General features: G+C 30.0%; 1 protein-coding gene across 2 annotated transcripts; it reads right to left on the bottom strand.

The window, feature by feature from the left end:
* Positions 1 to 497: 497 nt before the first annotated feature.
* LOC108456009 (glycine-rich RNA-binding protein RZ1A-like) lies at positions 498 to 3749 on the bottom strand. 2 transcript variants are annotated; one of them, XM_017754604.2, is made up of 4 exons: positions 3598 to 3749; positions 2256 to 2374; positions 1223 to 1761; positions 498 to 1117 (listed from the first exon to the last, which is right to left on the bottom strand). In XM_017754604.2, exons 2-3 carry the CDS (start codon positions 2364 to 2366, stop codon positions 1237 to 1239), a joined length of 636 nt encoding a protein of 211 aa, XP_017610093.1. In that variant the 5' UTR covers positions 2367 to 2374; positions 3598 to 3749; the 3' UTR covers positions 498 to 1117; positions 1223 to 1236. The 2 variants fall into 2 exon arrangements, with proteins under 2 accessions (XP_017610093.1, XP_017610104.1); XM_017754615.2 differs by having other exon boundaries at positions 3545 to 3712.
* Between the last annotated feature and the right edge of the window lie 11900 nt (positions 3750 to 15649).

Raw genomic sequence — 15649 nt, 5'->3', positions numbered from 1 at the left:
GTAAACCGAGAAAATATCTCATCATGCAAATACCACACCCCAGCAATTTAAGGACAAAGGAACCAAAGAGCAACTTCCTTTCAGGGATATTTCAGAAAGGGCTAAGAAAAGAAGGTACCAATCTGCTACACAGCCAGAGGCAAACTGTACCTCAAAGTCGAAGAGTTTTGACACTACGAACCGTAAAGGACTTGAAAAGCATGATCTGAGCCGAAAGAACTATATATCAACAACTTGTCTGAACTTAGCCAAAAAGATCGAGACACTAGAGCCTGGTAGAAAAACTAGGCAAGAAGGGCAATCTGAACCCAAACAGAGCAACATAGTATAGACACGTGGGACCAAATAACACCGGCTGCTGATGTATTTTAGTGGAAATGGAACTCTTTCATCAGCGCGCCATGAACATTGGGTCTGCTTAATATTCAATTAGTATGCAGAGGCCTTGCTGCGCCCAAAAGGACTCGCAATTTTAAAGTTTATTAAACCATGCCCAATTAGAAACAAAGAAACCCAATAAAGTGTCCATAAAAACCAGAAACGGCCAAGCATCCTGCCAAAATGTCAACAGCATTAATACTGCGCAAACTATTAATTAAAAAACTAGCACAGAGCAAAGCAATACATAAGGAAAATAAATTACCCGCTTCACTCCTGTTTATTTACTAGATAGCGAAAACAGGGCAGACAAAATGGCATTACTTCTAACTAAAGATTCTACTCCACAAGTGAGAAAAAGCAAAACTCAAATGGTGAACCCCTCCCCATCATTCTTCCAAATACCCATGCAAAGACCAAACCATCTTCCATAATTGGGCAATGAAAAAGTCAACGAGAAGTTGGACAGAAGTAACGGCAAGTGCTGTTGGTAATGCATGAGTCACAAAAAATGGAGCAGAGAGCATAAGACCATATTTGAAAGTGCATGTCAAGAAAGCACAAAACTCCATCGAACACAGCATTTTACGAACACATAAATAGTTGTAGGTTTGTGCCAAGTTTCACACTTCAAAGGACTGAACTATTATATTGTTCCACCCAGACAACAATGAAGAGAGCACATTCTGTAAAAAAGAAACTTCATGCTTTGCCAAAAAGCAGCAACCTAGTTCATCAGCTGCAATCAGAGATGGCTTCCATCAGTCCAATTATAATATAAATTTCAATCCAAAAGAAAGGAGAATAGCAATCAAAGAAGAACAGTGAAAATAAATATGCATACCACAAGCAGTCATCTTAACCAGAACGAGGACCTCCAGTTCCACGACGGTCATAGGGTCCAGATCGATCACGATTGTATCTATCACTTCCAGATCCCCCACGACTACCTGCATCCCTGCTGCGCCCACCAAATCGATCTCCATTCCGATCAGGACCATAACGGCCACCACCTCCACCATGACGATCACCCCTACCACCATACTTGCCACCTCTAGCCCCATCACTAGGACACTCCCTGGCAAAGTGCCCAGGCTTTCCACACTTAAAACACTCCCCACCATTAGATCCACGCCCGCCATCATAGCCCCGATTACGGTCATGGTCACGGTCACGATCACGATCACGTCCACGGTTACGGTTACGGTCGCCATCATAATCTCTCCCCGACCCTTGTTGAGGCTTAGCTCTATCAACTGTTATATTCCGCCCATCCAAGTCCATTCCATTCATTGCTTCAATAGCTTCTTCCATGGCCGCTTTCTCATCAAAAGAGACAAATCCAAATCCACGAGAACGTCCAGAAATCTTGTCGACAGCAACCTGAATCAAGAAAAAGTTCAGTCAAATTTTGTTGTGCAAACCAAAACCATAAAAATTAATGCCATAATGTATTAAAAAAGAATAAAGTTCTATAACAGTTCATCAGTTATAATGCTTTAAATAAATAATTACATTACAATTACTAGTTTTGTTCCATAAAACATATTCCTATTATCTAAGTAATTATGTCTTTCAGGTTTTGCATTGCCTTCACCCCAAATTGAAGCATAAGTGAACATCTGCAAGTAGAAGGGATAGTTTTCAAAAGCAAGAGGCGTTGCATGGTCAGAAACAGAAGGTGGCAGCATAGTCGTGACAACAAAGACAGAAAAAAAGCCTATAAACTAATGAAATCTATTCCCTGTGTAAAAGTAACATACAGAAATACAAGTTTTGACCAGGATTCAATTTGATGAAATCAGTGAACTCAAGTTTTTTCTTAAAAAAGAATAACATAAGAGATACCATGATGAGAGAGTTCCATTATTCATTACCTTAGCCTCGATAAGATTTCCAAACTTCTCAAATGCATCCTTTAGGCCCCTATCTGAGGTTGACCATGAAAGATTACCTATAAAACAACGGTACTCAACGTCTTCTGGCATCCTGTAAGCTGCATTTTTTTCAGCAAAGGAATATCAACACAAAATTATCAACTAGCATACGTCTGTTAAATGAATTATAGATATCTTGAGATTAACATGCCATCACCAAATCAGCATTCAGAAATGGATGAAACATGCTTAGTAAATGTAATAATCGAGCAAGAGGATTTCAAAGTATGAGCAACAAAGAATAGAAAGCAACTTATGACAAATAACCCAGAAGATGTAAACACTCTCCAGACATTAAAGCAACTTATGACTTATGATGCCACCACACATTCAAAAGAAATATTTTGTGAAAATTAAAAATGGTTAAAGGCACCAAATTTTTTGTAATAAAAAAGTAAATGACTGGCTACAGCATATAACAAAATTAATTCATTGTATTTGCTTAAACAAGTTTAATACAGATAACATTATGCACTCCATGGTTGTCACAATTTTGCTTCCACAAGTGTTGCTAAAAAGGGAAAAGAGAATAATGAAAAAACCAGATCATGTTTTAAAAACAGAAAATAATCCAAATGCAACACATTCTATTGCGATTTTCTCAATACTAAATTAATGATCATGCTTTAGCAGTTTACAAAATTTCAGTTTTCAATTTTCAACCATCTAGAAGCATGTGGTATTTGCTTCTGCATATGTGAAAGCACTTACTGCAACAACCAAAAACAGGCTGCAGCAGGCACAAATCTCCAAACTACATTAGTCAAAGAAATTAACATAGCAAGTTACACATCTTGTTTAATAAAAAGGAAAAAAGAAGAAGATTTCCCCTTTCTTCATCGTCGATACTGCAATCCTCACAATTTGTATCATCTCAATCAAACCGTAAGTTAGTTAGCAGTATAGTTGTATACATTCAAATTCAGAATTTACCTAGGTAACTCTGGCTTTTCTGGAAAACCCTAGAAACAGTCCGTATACAACCGAATATCTCCAGAATTCACATAAAAATCAGATAATTTAATACAGTCCTAGTCCGATAACCAAATATAAGCAACAGAATGCAATCGAAAGCATTATAAAAAAAATCAATTATTCATATCAGAAGCCGATAAGCAATTAAGTAAAACCTAATCGATAACGAAGAACAATTAGAAGATTGCAGAAAAGATGCAGATTTAATGTCAAGTATTAAGGATTAAAAAGAGAGATAGAGAAGATTAGCGTACCAAAGAAGAACAGGCGAAAGATAAGAAAAGTTAAAAAGATTTGTAAAGATCACCTTGTTTCGAAGGAACCCTAAAATATAAACTGCGAGGCAGAGGAAAAAAATAAAGCGATAGAGAGAATCAAAAGTGGAAGTGACAGCGCTACACGGTTTAACCTTAAAATTAGGTTTTTGCTTCTCTAAATATTTGTTTGTTATAACTGGTTTGAAATTATTTCTAATAAAATTTACTTTTTTTTAAGATTATATAATTATTTAAAAATAATAATTTTACCATAAAAATAGTTTCTCTCATTATTTGTGTATTTATAATATTAATAGAACTCCTAATCTAATTAGGAAATAACTAAACTATTCCCAATTCCTTTTTAACATGGAAAACAAAAAATAGCATAAAGGGTGAAAAACCCTATGTATCTATCATACGTGAATAGTCAGAAAATTTTATTCTCTTGTCTTCTTTTATTTAACCTTAACTTCCTCGTTTTGTCTACCTCTTTTCACCTAAATTAAGGTTAAATTTGATGAGAACTATATTCTATGATAAGAAATTTATTTATTTTTAAATTAAATCGTTTCTTATCTAGTAATTGATTAATTCTTTATATTGAATGTATGCACGTGTGATAAGATTTTTAGTATAAATAATTTTTAAGGTTTTCATCTTATAAATGTTACGGGTTCAAATTATGTCATCGCTTTTCTTCGTCTCCTACTATTATATAATTAAAAAAATTAAAGTGTTTTTTTATTGAGTTTTATCTCAATTAGTACAACTGCTGTTATAATAATAGACTTGTCCATGAGTTAGGCCACGCAATCCAGCCCAAAGGCTTGTCTAAAAAGTGAGAAGGTTTGGACATAAATATAGACTTGAAAAATGGGTTTTGACAAAAAAATAATGCTCGTTTAGAAAATGGGTTAGGCCTCAAGTAAGGTTTTTTTGGCCCGATTGAAAAAAATATTATTTTGTTTCTGTTTTTCCTATTTTGCTGCTATTTTTCTACCGTTTTCCCACTATTTTGCTATTATTCCACTATTATATTAGTATCATTTTTGTTGTTGTTTGAATATTGTATAACTTTTATTTTATTATTAATTTTGCTATTATTTTATAGGTATTTATTTGTTAAATTGCACCTATCTTAATGTTATTTAAATAGACTTTTTTTTCAATTTGGGGAAAAATTTATTTTAATGTTTTTAATTTTGTGATGAATTATATTTTAAAATTTTTAATATAAAAACAAAATAAAATTTTTTAATATGAGCGAACCAGTGAACTCGATTTTTAACATTTTTATTTGAGCGAGCTTGAGAAAAATTTAGGCTCATTTTTCGGGTTAGGCTCGAGCCTATCAGTCGAACCTAGAATTTTGTTAGGATCCGACTTGGCCCATAGACAACTCTATACAATAACAAGAAAGACTTGAATTGAGTATGCTTATATCATAGTCATATAAAAGTTAAAATATAATAATTGATAAATAAATTAAAAATAATAAGTAATATTAGTCGTTATAAAATTTTTATATTTAAATTTATATTGAAAGATAATAATTAAAAAATTAAAAAATTACGAATAATAATAATTTTGAATAGTTTAATTCTTATATTATAAATAAATATTGTTATCTTATATGTTTATTTGTATATTGGGCAAATTATTAATATTTTTAGAAATTTAATATTAAAATTTTCCATAATGAAATTAAATTTGTTTGGATTAATTCTTTACTAATTTTTCTAATCTTTGTTTGGAAACAAGACCTAAACTTTTATGCACAAATAAGAAAAATATTTATTTAGCATACTACATTTAATTCCAACTAAACAAGTATGGATTTAGAATTTTTTTATTAAGTTTCAATATAATAATCCATCAATAAAGTTTTTAGAATCACTAACAATATTATTATTAAATAAACTGAAATAATCATATCTAAATGTAACATTAAATCCAAAAATCAAGCTTTGAAACAACAATAAAATTCCTAAAACCTAAAGGTTCATAAAGAGTTTAAAATAAGTCTAAGTGATAACTAATATCAAAGACTAAATGATAAGTCCCTATACATTCAATTAGAGCCTTCATACGATTCCCCATATATAGAAAATCTTCCTTTAGGTTTGTAGTTTGGATCAAAATGAATCCTTGTATTTTGTTGTATACATGAGTAGTAGCACAACCACCAAATACTATACGGAATTTCAATTAAGTTTTATTTGAAACATACAAAATCATAAAGTATTCTTTTCTTTTCGAACCAAGATTTGCATTTTTGGTGATCTTTCTAATAGTACCACTTTTTTTTTTTAATAGAAGTGACACTAATCTTCCATTCATTCTTTTTTCTCGCCATTTAAGACACTAACGAATGTGTTTTTCTTCTTCTTAAACTTGTTGGTTTTCACCTTAAGTCATTTGTCAACTTATTAACCTACAAGGTTGATGGAATGACTTACTTAACTCTTTAATCTCGCTTCCTCTTGATTGAGCTTACTATCCAATTCATTAACATCCCACTTTTCTTTAATAATGTTATAGTTAATCTAAAATGATCCATAATTCGAAAGTAGTGAGTTCAAAATGAACCATACCAAGAAAGAAGTCATCCACCATCATCCTCAAGGTATTTAACCTTGTTGCAATATTAGTCATCTCAATGATATGTTCTTGCATTCCGCTTAATGCATCAAACTTCATGATTGTGTGTTGTGTCAGTAAAGTCTCAACAAATGACTTGTTTGTAGAATGAAAATGTTCTTCTACAAACTTAAGATATTCTTTTGTACTTTTAGTTTGTGAAATATTGGTCTTAATGTTTTTAGCTATTTTCATTTGCAAATAAAAAGGAAGAAAGAAAGGCTCAATTTGTTTGACCGTTTTCATTGCTTATGGTACAAATTCTCTTCCTCGTTATTTAAGTTAGTAATAATAGTTAATTTATCTTCTAACAATACCAAGTTGAAGATATAAAACACTTAAATGGAGCTTGACTTGTTCATTCCATTTAGAGAAGTTTAACACATTAAATAAAACAACATATGAGGCTTACAAATGAAGAGAAATAGTTGCAAAAATAATACATAAATGCTCAAAATAATAAATTTACTTTATGAATTGAGATAAGCAAACAATTCAAAAATATCCTAGTTCTCCTTTGGGTACTACAATATATTATCATATATATAAATGTTATTAATTTTAAAAGTGCGTTTGAAAAGCCATATGGTAATTGAATTTGAGTGTAATTGCTTGTAATTACAAACTTGTAGCATGTTTAGGTAACCACTATAATAGCTATGTCTCATTGAATTTGGTGTAATTGGAACAATGCAATTACACTTTTCAACTCTAAAGGAGAGGGTGAGAATTTGAATAATTACGCGGGTAATTGCAAACAATAACACTCAAATCCAATTACTCTATGACTTTCCAAACATGTTTATATACGATTTAAGTTTAAACATTTTTTATACAATAATAATGTTTTAATTTTATGATTTATATTTTTAAAATATTTTAAATGCTTGTAATTATTCCAAACACTTATATGTGTTTATGCTTATAAAATAAAAAGCTATAACTTAAACTTGTATAAAGTAATTTTTTAAAATTAAATTTGAGTGTAATTACCTGCATAATTACTCCAATTCTCACCCTCCTCATAAAATCAAAAACTGTAATTACGGTGCTCTAATTACACCCATTTCAGTGGGACCCACAATTACAGTGGTTGTCGAAACATGTCATCTTCATGTAATTACAAGCAATTACACACAAATTTAATTATTAGGTAACTTTCCAAATACTACCTAAGAATTCTTGAATGCTTAGCGTACAAATCTATTTTTCCTTGCATAGGTTATAGAACGACTCATAAAGATTGCTTTTAAATTATACAACATCAAAGCCTCATCCAAGGCAATGTATTTTATAGGTTTTGATCTATTTTGCTACTTACTCAAATGGTATAGTTGGCACGAACATAGACTACATCAGTAGTGGAGCCAAATTTGATAGTTGTAGGGTTGATTGACTCCACAAAAAAATAAGAAGTAAATATTACTTATAATTATATAATTTATGCATTAATTCACAAAAAAATTGAAAATGACCACAAAAAATCGTTCCTACTAAAATTTTTGAAAAAGATTTTTATAAAATAAACTATTTTATATAAAAATAAATGAATCTCTCCCCATCATTAAAACTAAAAATCCCTAATTCTTTTAATTTCTTCCAACACTCATCACTTTTTCCTCAAATTTCTTTCATTAGAATTTTTAAAAGATAGGTGTTAATCTTTCAATACTTTCATGTTGATCTCCCAATTTGGTAACAACTCTTCTTTTCTTTTCATGCTTTATTGATTAATCTCTAGAAAATTAGGATTGTGTGTTTTCTTATGATAGAGTAGGATTTTTTTATGCAAGATTTAGGTTATTTATTTATTTATTGAATGATTTTACGATTATTGAATTTGTATGAGATTCCTAACATCATGATTGGGTAATAATTTTAGAGGTTGATTAATACTAATCATTGGAGAAATTAAGATTGATTAATACAAACCCTTGAAGAAATTAAGATTGATTAGAAATTTAGTGTTTTTATTTAGAAATTGTTGTTGGTAGTGTGACTATTGTGAATCTATGTTTGGAAAATTGATATATTGCATTATCATGACAACAAAAAGTACTTAAGTGGTGTTTATTTTTGTGAAAGAAAATTACGAGTGATATATTGGCTTCATAAAAACCTTTATGTTTAGACATATTTGTTTTAAATGTTTAACAATAATGCAAAAATATTCTAAAAAAAAGTCAACTTAGTTTATATGACTTTCATAAACGTTTTAATTTTTTTAAAAAGTTGACCTCACAATCCAAATTTTTTTGCTTTGCCCCTGGGTTGCATAATAAGGTGCATTATAATGTTTCTATATGAGTTATAAGTTGGCATGGATAATTGGATGGCTTATTCTAATGAAATGATATGTTTGAGATGAGAAGTTCCTAGTTGGCTAGAATGCGGTAACATGGTAATAAGAATAATTGAAATGGGTATATCATGTGAGGTTATATCCAATTATAAGATGTTTCATGTAGCATTTCTTTTCATTAGGTACTTTAGAAGTATATAAGAATATTGGAGAGGGAATATCTAATGTTGAAAGTTATAAACGTGTTTTGGTCTTGCTTAGAGAATGCTCTACAATCAAGTATTGATACCCATAATAGAGGTATTAATACAAGTACAAGTTAGTAACCAACTGAACGTTTGAGAGTGGTCCTAAATTGATACCTTGAGAAGTGGTATTAGTATCACTACTAAAATATCTACACATGGAAAAAGGGGTATCACTACCTACCTAACTACCCTTTTATTGAAAAAAACTTTAAGGTTCAAGTTTGGACATTACAAGACTACGACATGTTTATAAGGGCTAATCCTAAATGTAACACCCCTAACCCTTATCCGTCGTTGGAATAAAGTTATGGAGCATTGCCAGGCTTTTCAAATAAATACGAACATTTCATATTATTTAACATAAATATAAGAAACTAATCATAATTACTCATGTCGATACCATTTTTTATTGGAAAAACGGGAGTCAACTTAAAAAAAAAATGGAGTCGGCACCGATTTTTTTTCGAGGTGTGATTGGATCACCTTGAGATTGATCATTTTAATAAAACATTTTGATTTATTAAAACAATGATTTTGGGTCAACGAAATTCGAGAAAAAAGGGATTGAGAGTCCGTTACGCACAAGAAAGGGTTAGCACCCTCGTAACGCCCAAAATTGGTACCAATTGATCAATTAATGCCCTATTGTCTAAAATTTTAAAAAATATTTTGAAATACAATTTCTTTTAAAACATTTGAATAACTCAAATTGAACATTAAAATTCTCTTGTTTTGAAGGAATATAATATCACATCCAGCACGTTAGGACATGATTCTTTAAACCTTCGAAACCACGATCAATTCTTAATTTCCAAAAGCTCATTCATTTGGAAATTACAAAAGGATATTCGATTATTTGGTCCAAAGAAAAACCAAAACCCAACACGTTAGGGCACGATTTCTCGGATTTCCAAACATAGAACATTGCCTTTATTTTTTTAGAAATCCTTATCTCGAGATACAAAATGTCATATCCAGTGAGTTAGAACACAACACCTCGAATTCCTGATAATAAGCTTTTATTTGAAACTTATGTTTTTTGATTGAAAAAGGGGTACTCGGTTACTTAGATTCAACAAGGAAAATTGGAACCCAGTAAGTTAGGGCACAATCTTCTCGAAGATGCCAAATACCGAGTATTGTCTTATTTTGAAAACTTTTGAATAAAATGATTTTAAAACTTAAACGATATTAAAACACAACTTTTTAAACGAATAAAATGCGATGGAATAATAATATACAACGCAAAGTAATAATTCATAAACAAAATGTTATAATAACGAATCACAAATAACAAATAAATACAAAGTAAGAAAATCTAAAATAAAATATAAAACAATTCTAAAAAATGATACATAAAAAGAATTTAAAATGGATGTTATAAAAGCGATCTAAAGTATATAAAATAGTTTTAAAAAAATAGTATCCATTCAAGATAAAATAATACATAAAACTCTTTAAAAATAATATATAAACAATTCAAAATACATAATGTGTAAAAAAAAGTTTGAAATAAATAATATATGAAAATATTAAAGTAAATAATGTATAAAATTTGAAATGAGTGTTATATAAAAGTTAAAATAGATAATAACAAAAATGTAAAATAAATAAATAAATAGAATGTTAATAAAAAAGTAAAAAACATATATAAGAAAAATAATAATGAAAATAATATTAGTATATAAATAGAAATAAAAATATAATAAATAGAAATATAATAATAGTAGAAATATAAATAGATAAAAAAATTAGATAAATAATAATAGTATTAGAATAACAAAATAAATATAAATAGAAACATAATAATAATAGTAATAATATATTAAATTAGTTAATTTGATAATAAAATAGTAAAAATAAAAAAAAAAGATTAAATCGAACCTTAAAGCAAAATTTTGGGGCAAATCAAAAATAAATAAAAGGAAATTGACCAATTTGAACATGTGAATAACAAGGATGGACCAAAAGGGAAATAATCCCCACCCTCCAAAACGCACAGCTTCAAGGAGGACCAAAATGCAGTCAAAACAAATTTTAGGGCCAAAAAAAAATGAAAACTTAATTGCAAAACAATAAAAAACGGAAGGGCTAAAAGCAATTGGACGAATTTAGAAAAAACAAAGAAATTGAAATGAAATGGACAAAATTCTCACGTAATTGAAAGAGAAAAGAAAATAATATTCAATTCCAATGGAAATAGGAAAAGAGAGAATAATCCAATTCCAAATTGAAGTAGGAATACAAAAGTCCTCCCATTCAAAAAACAAAATACCCCTATTTATATACATTGGGTTTACTAAAATTAGCCTAAATAATTTAATAATAAAATAAAATAAAAACAAAAAAAAAATCATATCTTCCTATTTTTAGCCTTTTACCAAGTCAACAAATTTTGAACTCATTGGCTTTCTCCATCTTTTTTATTTGGCCACAATTTAATGATTGTCTTTCAATTTGGCCCTTTTTGGCTTGTTTTCGACCGATTGTATCCTTTGGCTTTATTTATTTGGTTATTATTTTTTGGGGGCCCAGGCCAAAATTAGCCTATTACAACTCATATCGTCCCTTATATGAGCCCTCAAGGCCCAAATACACATTTAAAATAAATCGAGACTAAACTGGAAACTCAAAAATTTTTTCAGAAAATATCAAAAAATTTCAAAGGAGTAGGGGACACACGCCCGTCCAACCAGGCCGTGTGGCTCACACGACCAAGAGACACGCCCGTGTCTCAAGCCGTATGGGCATTGAAATTAGGGCACACAACCGTGTCTAATTTAGAAAAATTTAACGATATGAAGAACCAGCTTAGAAATTCACTCCCATGTTGGTTTACTGAAGTTGAAGAAGAAAAATGTCTAGAATTCTCTTTTAATTTCAAATTGTAGGTAAAATTTTATATAAATTACCATTTTGCCATCCATTTAATTTATTTTATTATTTCACACTTACATGCAGTCCCATTATATAAATTTAGGCATATTTATCCTTTAAGTCCTCCCATGTTTATTATCTAAACCATTTAATTACTTACTTCTTATAATTAACTAAGTCTTTTTTTCAATTTAGTTATTTTTAATTAATTAACTACCGGAACAATAAGATTTTCCAATGAAATTTTAATACTACATTAATGACACTCTGTAAATATTTATAAAAATATTTACGACTTGGTTTATAGAAACGAGGTCTCGATACCTCATTTTTAAAACCACTTGATCTAGAATTTTACTACTTGAACTTAATAATTTATTATAAAACTTAAATTGCCAATTCAAAAATCTTTCTAAAACCACATTTGACTCGTAAATACTAAATAATAAGATTTACGAGCTTACTCATCAAATTTAGTGGTCTCGAACTATTGTTTCCAACACCACTGAACATCAGGTTCTTACACCTTCCTTACACATACCTATACTCTTGAACCTAAAAACGATAACATAGACTTGAGTCTGTTCTTTTAAGGTTTTCATTAGTTTACACTGAGGTAAATCATAAATTGAACATACTTATAAGTGACTAATTACACTAGCCTAAAACTGATTAGTGACGACTCTACATAGGATATTTCTTGCCTTGTTTGTCGGAGATCTTCAACACTATCTTTCTACTCATCCTCCACCACCCTTGTTCCCTTCATCAACCACATCTTTTTTCTAAAAAGTGAATTGTTCAAAATAATAATAAGGCAATAGTTTTTGTAATGAACCGAAAGTTACGGTATCGGAAATTGAGTCTTGAGTATTGTTTCCGTGAAATTTATTCATGAATATTTATTAGAAATATTTATGAATTATAGTTGAATGGTTATTTAGTGTTTAATTAAGTGAAGTAGCTTGAATTTAGTTTAAAGGGCTAAATTGCATAAGGAATAAAAGTTTAATTATAGATTAAAGAAGTAAAAGGGACTAATCTAGTAATTAGACCCTAAGTTCCATGTGTGTGTTAATATTGAATAACGTGTGTAATAGTTGGTATATATGTGTAATAGCTACAAGATATTTTATGTTATAGCTATTACACATGTTAGTTTTATATTTATTATAGGTTAATAATAGTATAATAAGTAAAATTGATAAAATAGAAAAAGAAGATAGAAAGACTAACAGAGAGCAAACGTAAAAGAAAGAAGAAAGAAAGAAAGAAATAAAAAAGGAAAATTTGAGGATTAAGGCCCTAAAGTTTGATTGGTAAGTTGTTTTAGCTCATTTTCTTATGATTTTTATGTTTATGGATGCCTAATTCAAAGTTCTATATGTATAAGGTTAAAATGAAGAAAAATAGAGAATTTTTAGATATTGATTTAGTTGAATAAATTGAGGTTTTATGGGTTAAATTGATAGAAATTGAAGTTAGAAGTGATTAGTTAAAGGAATTTCTAAGTTAGGTCTAAATAGGGACTAAGTTGAATAGAGCTCAAAATTTATATTTTATAATGAATTTTATGAGTTAGAAATTGTTAATGAGTGGATTAAAAGAGAATATGAAGCTTAAGTTAAAGAAAAAAAGATTAGTAATGGAAAAAGGACGAAATTGGAATTTTTGTAAAAGTTTGGTAGAAAGTGAAAATGTGTTTTATGAATTAGTATATTGATGATTTTTAATTGTATGATTGTTAGTAGCAAACGTAGCACCGGATACGTCATCAAAGAAGGGAAAAGAGAAAGTGAACGAAGATATCAATTAAATTCGATAAATAATAGTTTGTATTTCTATAAACCGAGCTTAATCGTTATTGCTATATTTGATATTTATATTGTATGAAAATGTGAATGATGTAAGTATTTTTACCATATTGAAATGAATGTGATTTTGAATACCCTATTGACAGTGTCGGGCTAGTCGGATATAGTTGACATGTCATAGGAATTGGAAGTATTGGGATATTCGACATTGAGTCGATGAGACACTATGTGTCGACTCATTAAAGTTTGATTTGTTCCGATGAAGTACTTTGTGTACTATAATGTTAAAGTTCAGATTTATTCGATGAAGCACTATGTGCTTATCCGAGTGTGGATTGGATCCGTGTATCCGTCGATGTCCGAAAGTTATGTTAATAAGGGTAAATAAGTAAAGGTTATTAAAGTCTTGATTGATATTGAATAATAGCAATAATGTGTTTGAATTACCATGTTTTAAAGTTGATTAAGCTATTGTTTATAGAAATACCATCGAGAGTATTCTCGGTGTCGGTTTGTTTCGTCTTGTGAGCTAGGTCTGAAAGTATAAGGACTCAAAGATACAAGCCGATCTCCAAACTCAAATTGGTGAAGTTTCTATCTTTTGGAAAATGGCATTGTACCTAGGATGTCTTTTGGTCATTTTAAAAGTATCTAAGTTGTTAAGTGATATTTTGGTATGTTTTGTAAATGTTACCAAAACCTTAAGTATGGTATGTTTTGATATGTTAGTGAAGAGTAATAAGAGGAAGTGTTGGTAAATATTGTAGAGAGAAGAAATGAAGATGTTATAAACTTAGTTATCAACATTTTATACTAAAACAGATTTGGACAGATGAGAGATAGTCCAACTTTGAAAATACACCAAAAATAGTAGAAAGTGAATTATATGATGAATAAAATATGTAATTGAAGCTTAATGAATCTATTTTTATATGGAAGAAACAAAACAGGGTTAGAGCAATTTTTAAATTCCCTATTCTGACTTTAGAAATTCACCATAAATTGTGTATAAATAATTAGGACTCATACTTTATATGTATGGATTCCTTATTGAGTCTATTTTTAATTGAAACAAACAGAATAGTCATTAGATTTTTGTACAGGAAGAAATTTGATTCGTAGTACACAGGGGTTAGAGTAGCCAAACCCTGAAACATGGGAGACTTTTACTAATAAACTGTACTAATTGGCCTGACCAAAAATTCTAGAAAAAAATTAGTAAGTAGATATATGAGTTTAGTTTCAGGGAAAATTTACGGAATTAGATTTCGAGTTTCGTAACTCGAGATATGATTTTTTTAGCTACCATGATGCAGATGGATAGTTTACTACGAAAACTATTTAAGTGCTAAGATAAGTTTTGTAATGTCTCCTGCTCGACTCCGGCGACGGTCTCGGGTAGGGGGACGTTACAGTTTTTCCTTTTACTCCTCCCTTGAAAGAAGTTTTCCGAGTCGATAATGACTCTTGTTCTCTTGGGTTTACAATGACTCGCTTATCTCGAGCCTGTAGTGACTTGATTGACTCTTTTTGTTTACATTTGATCATAATAATTCAATATACTTCAAAACCTTAAATTGAGCTCTAGGAAGAACAAGATCGTTGATGGCTGTTATAACACACCAATTCGTCTTCTTTATCCTAGTGGCTGGCACATGACGATGTGGCTTTGATACCAATGATGATGGCATTTTATCCTCGATTCAAAAAAAATTCCAATATAAGTTGGCTTTTGTCAAGTGTTCATATTGCTTTCTGTTTGTGTTGTATTTCCAATGTATAAGACCTTTATACTCCTTTATTTGTAGTGTTCACGAATCAATGAAAGATATTTAAAAGCAACATTAATAACCTCACTATGTGCAAGTGAACTTGAAATCAAGTTAGGATGCTTATCATTGCCACTCATACCTATTGTAATCTTTCTTCTATCTGGCATGGGCTTATTCCATTTAAAGTCTTATCTGTGCCTTTTAAGTGAGTCTCAAAACCCATATTTTGAGGGCCTACTAATGTCATTCATTATAATCCAAATCTTTAAAGTCCAAGTTGGGTCCAAAAATGTTTAGAACAAAATCCATATTTTGAGGATTACTGGCCGCACCTCTTCTTCCCCACATAGCAAAGAGACAAAAAAATCCTTGTAAAATCATTCATCACGTGCAAGTTTTGTTTTCTTTCTTTTGTCTAAATATAGTGGCTGGGGCACAAGGTTACA

The sequence above is a fragment of the Gossypium arboreum genome, chromosome 7, assembly GCF_025698485.1.
Source record: "Gossypium arboreum isolate Shixiya-1 chromosome 7, ASM2569848v2, whole genome shotgun sequence".
NCBI classification, from domain to species: Eukaryota; Viridiplantae; Streptophyta; class Magnoliopsida; order Malvales; family Malvaceae; genus Gossypium; species Gossypium arboreum.
Note: the sequence above shows the minus strand (reverse complement) of the source record. Positions and strands in the feature narration are given on the sequence as shown.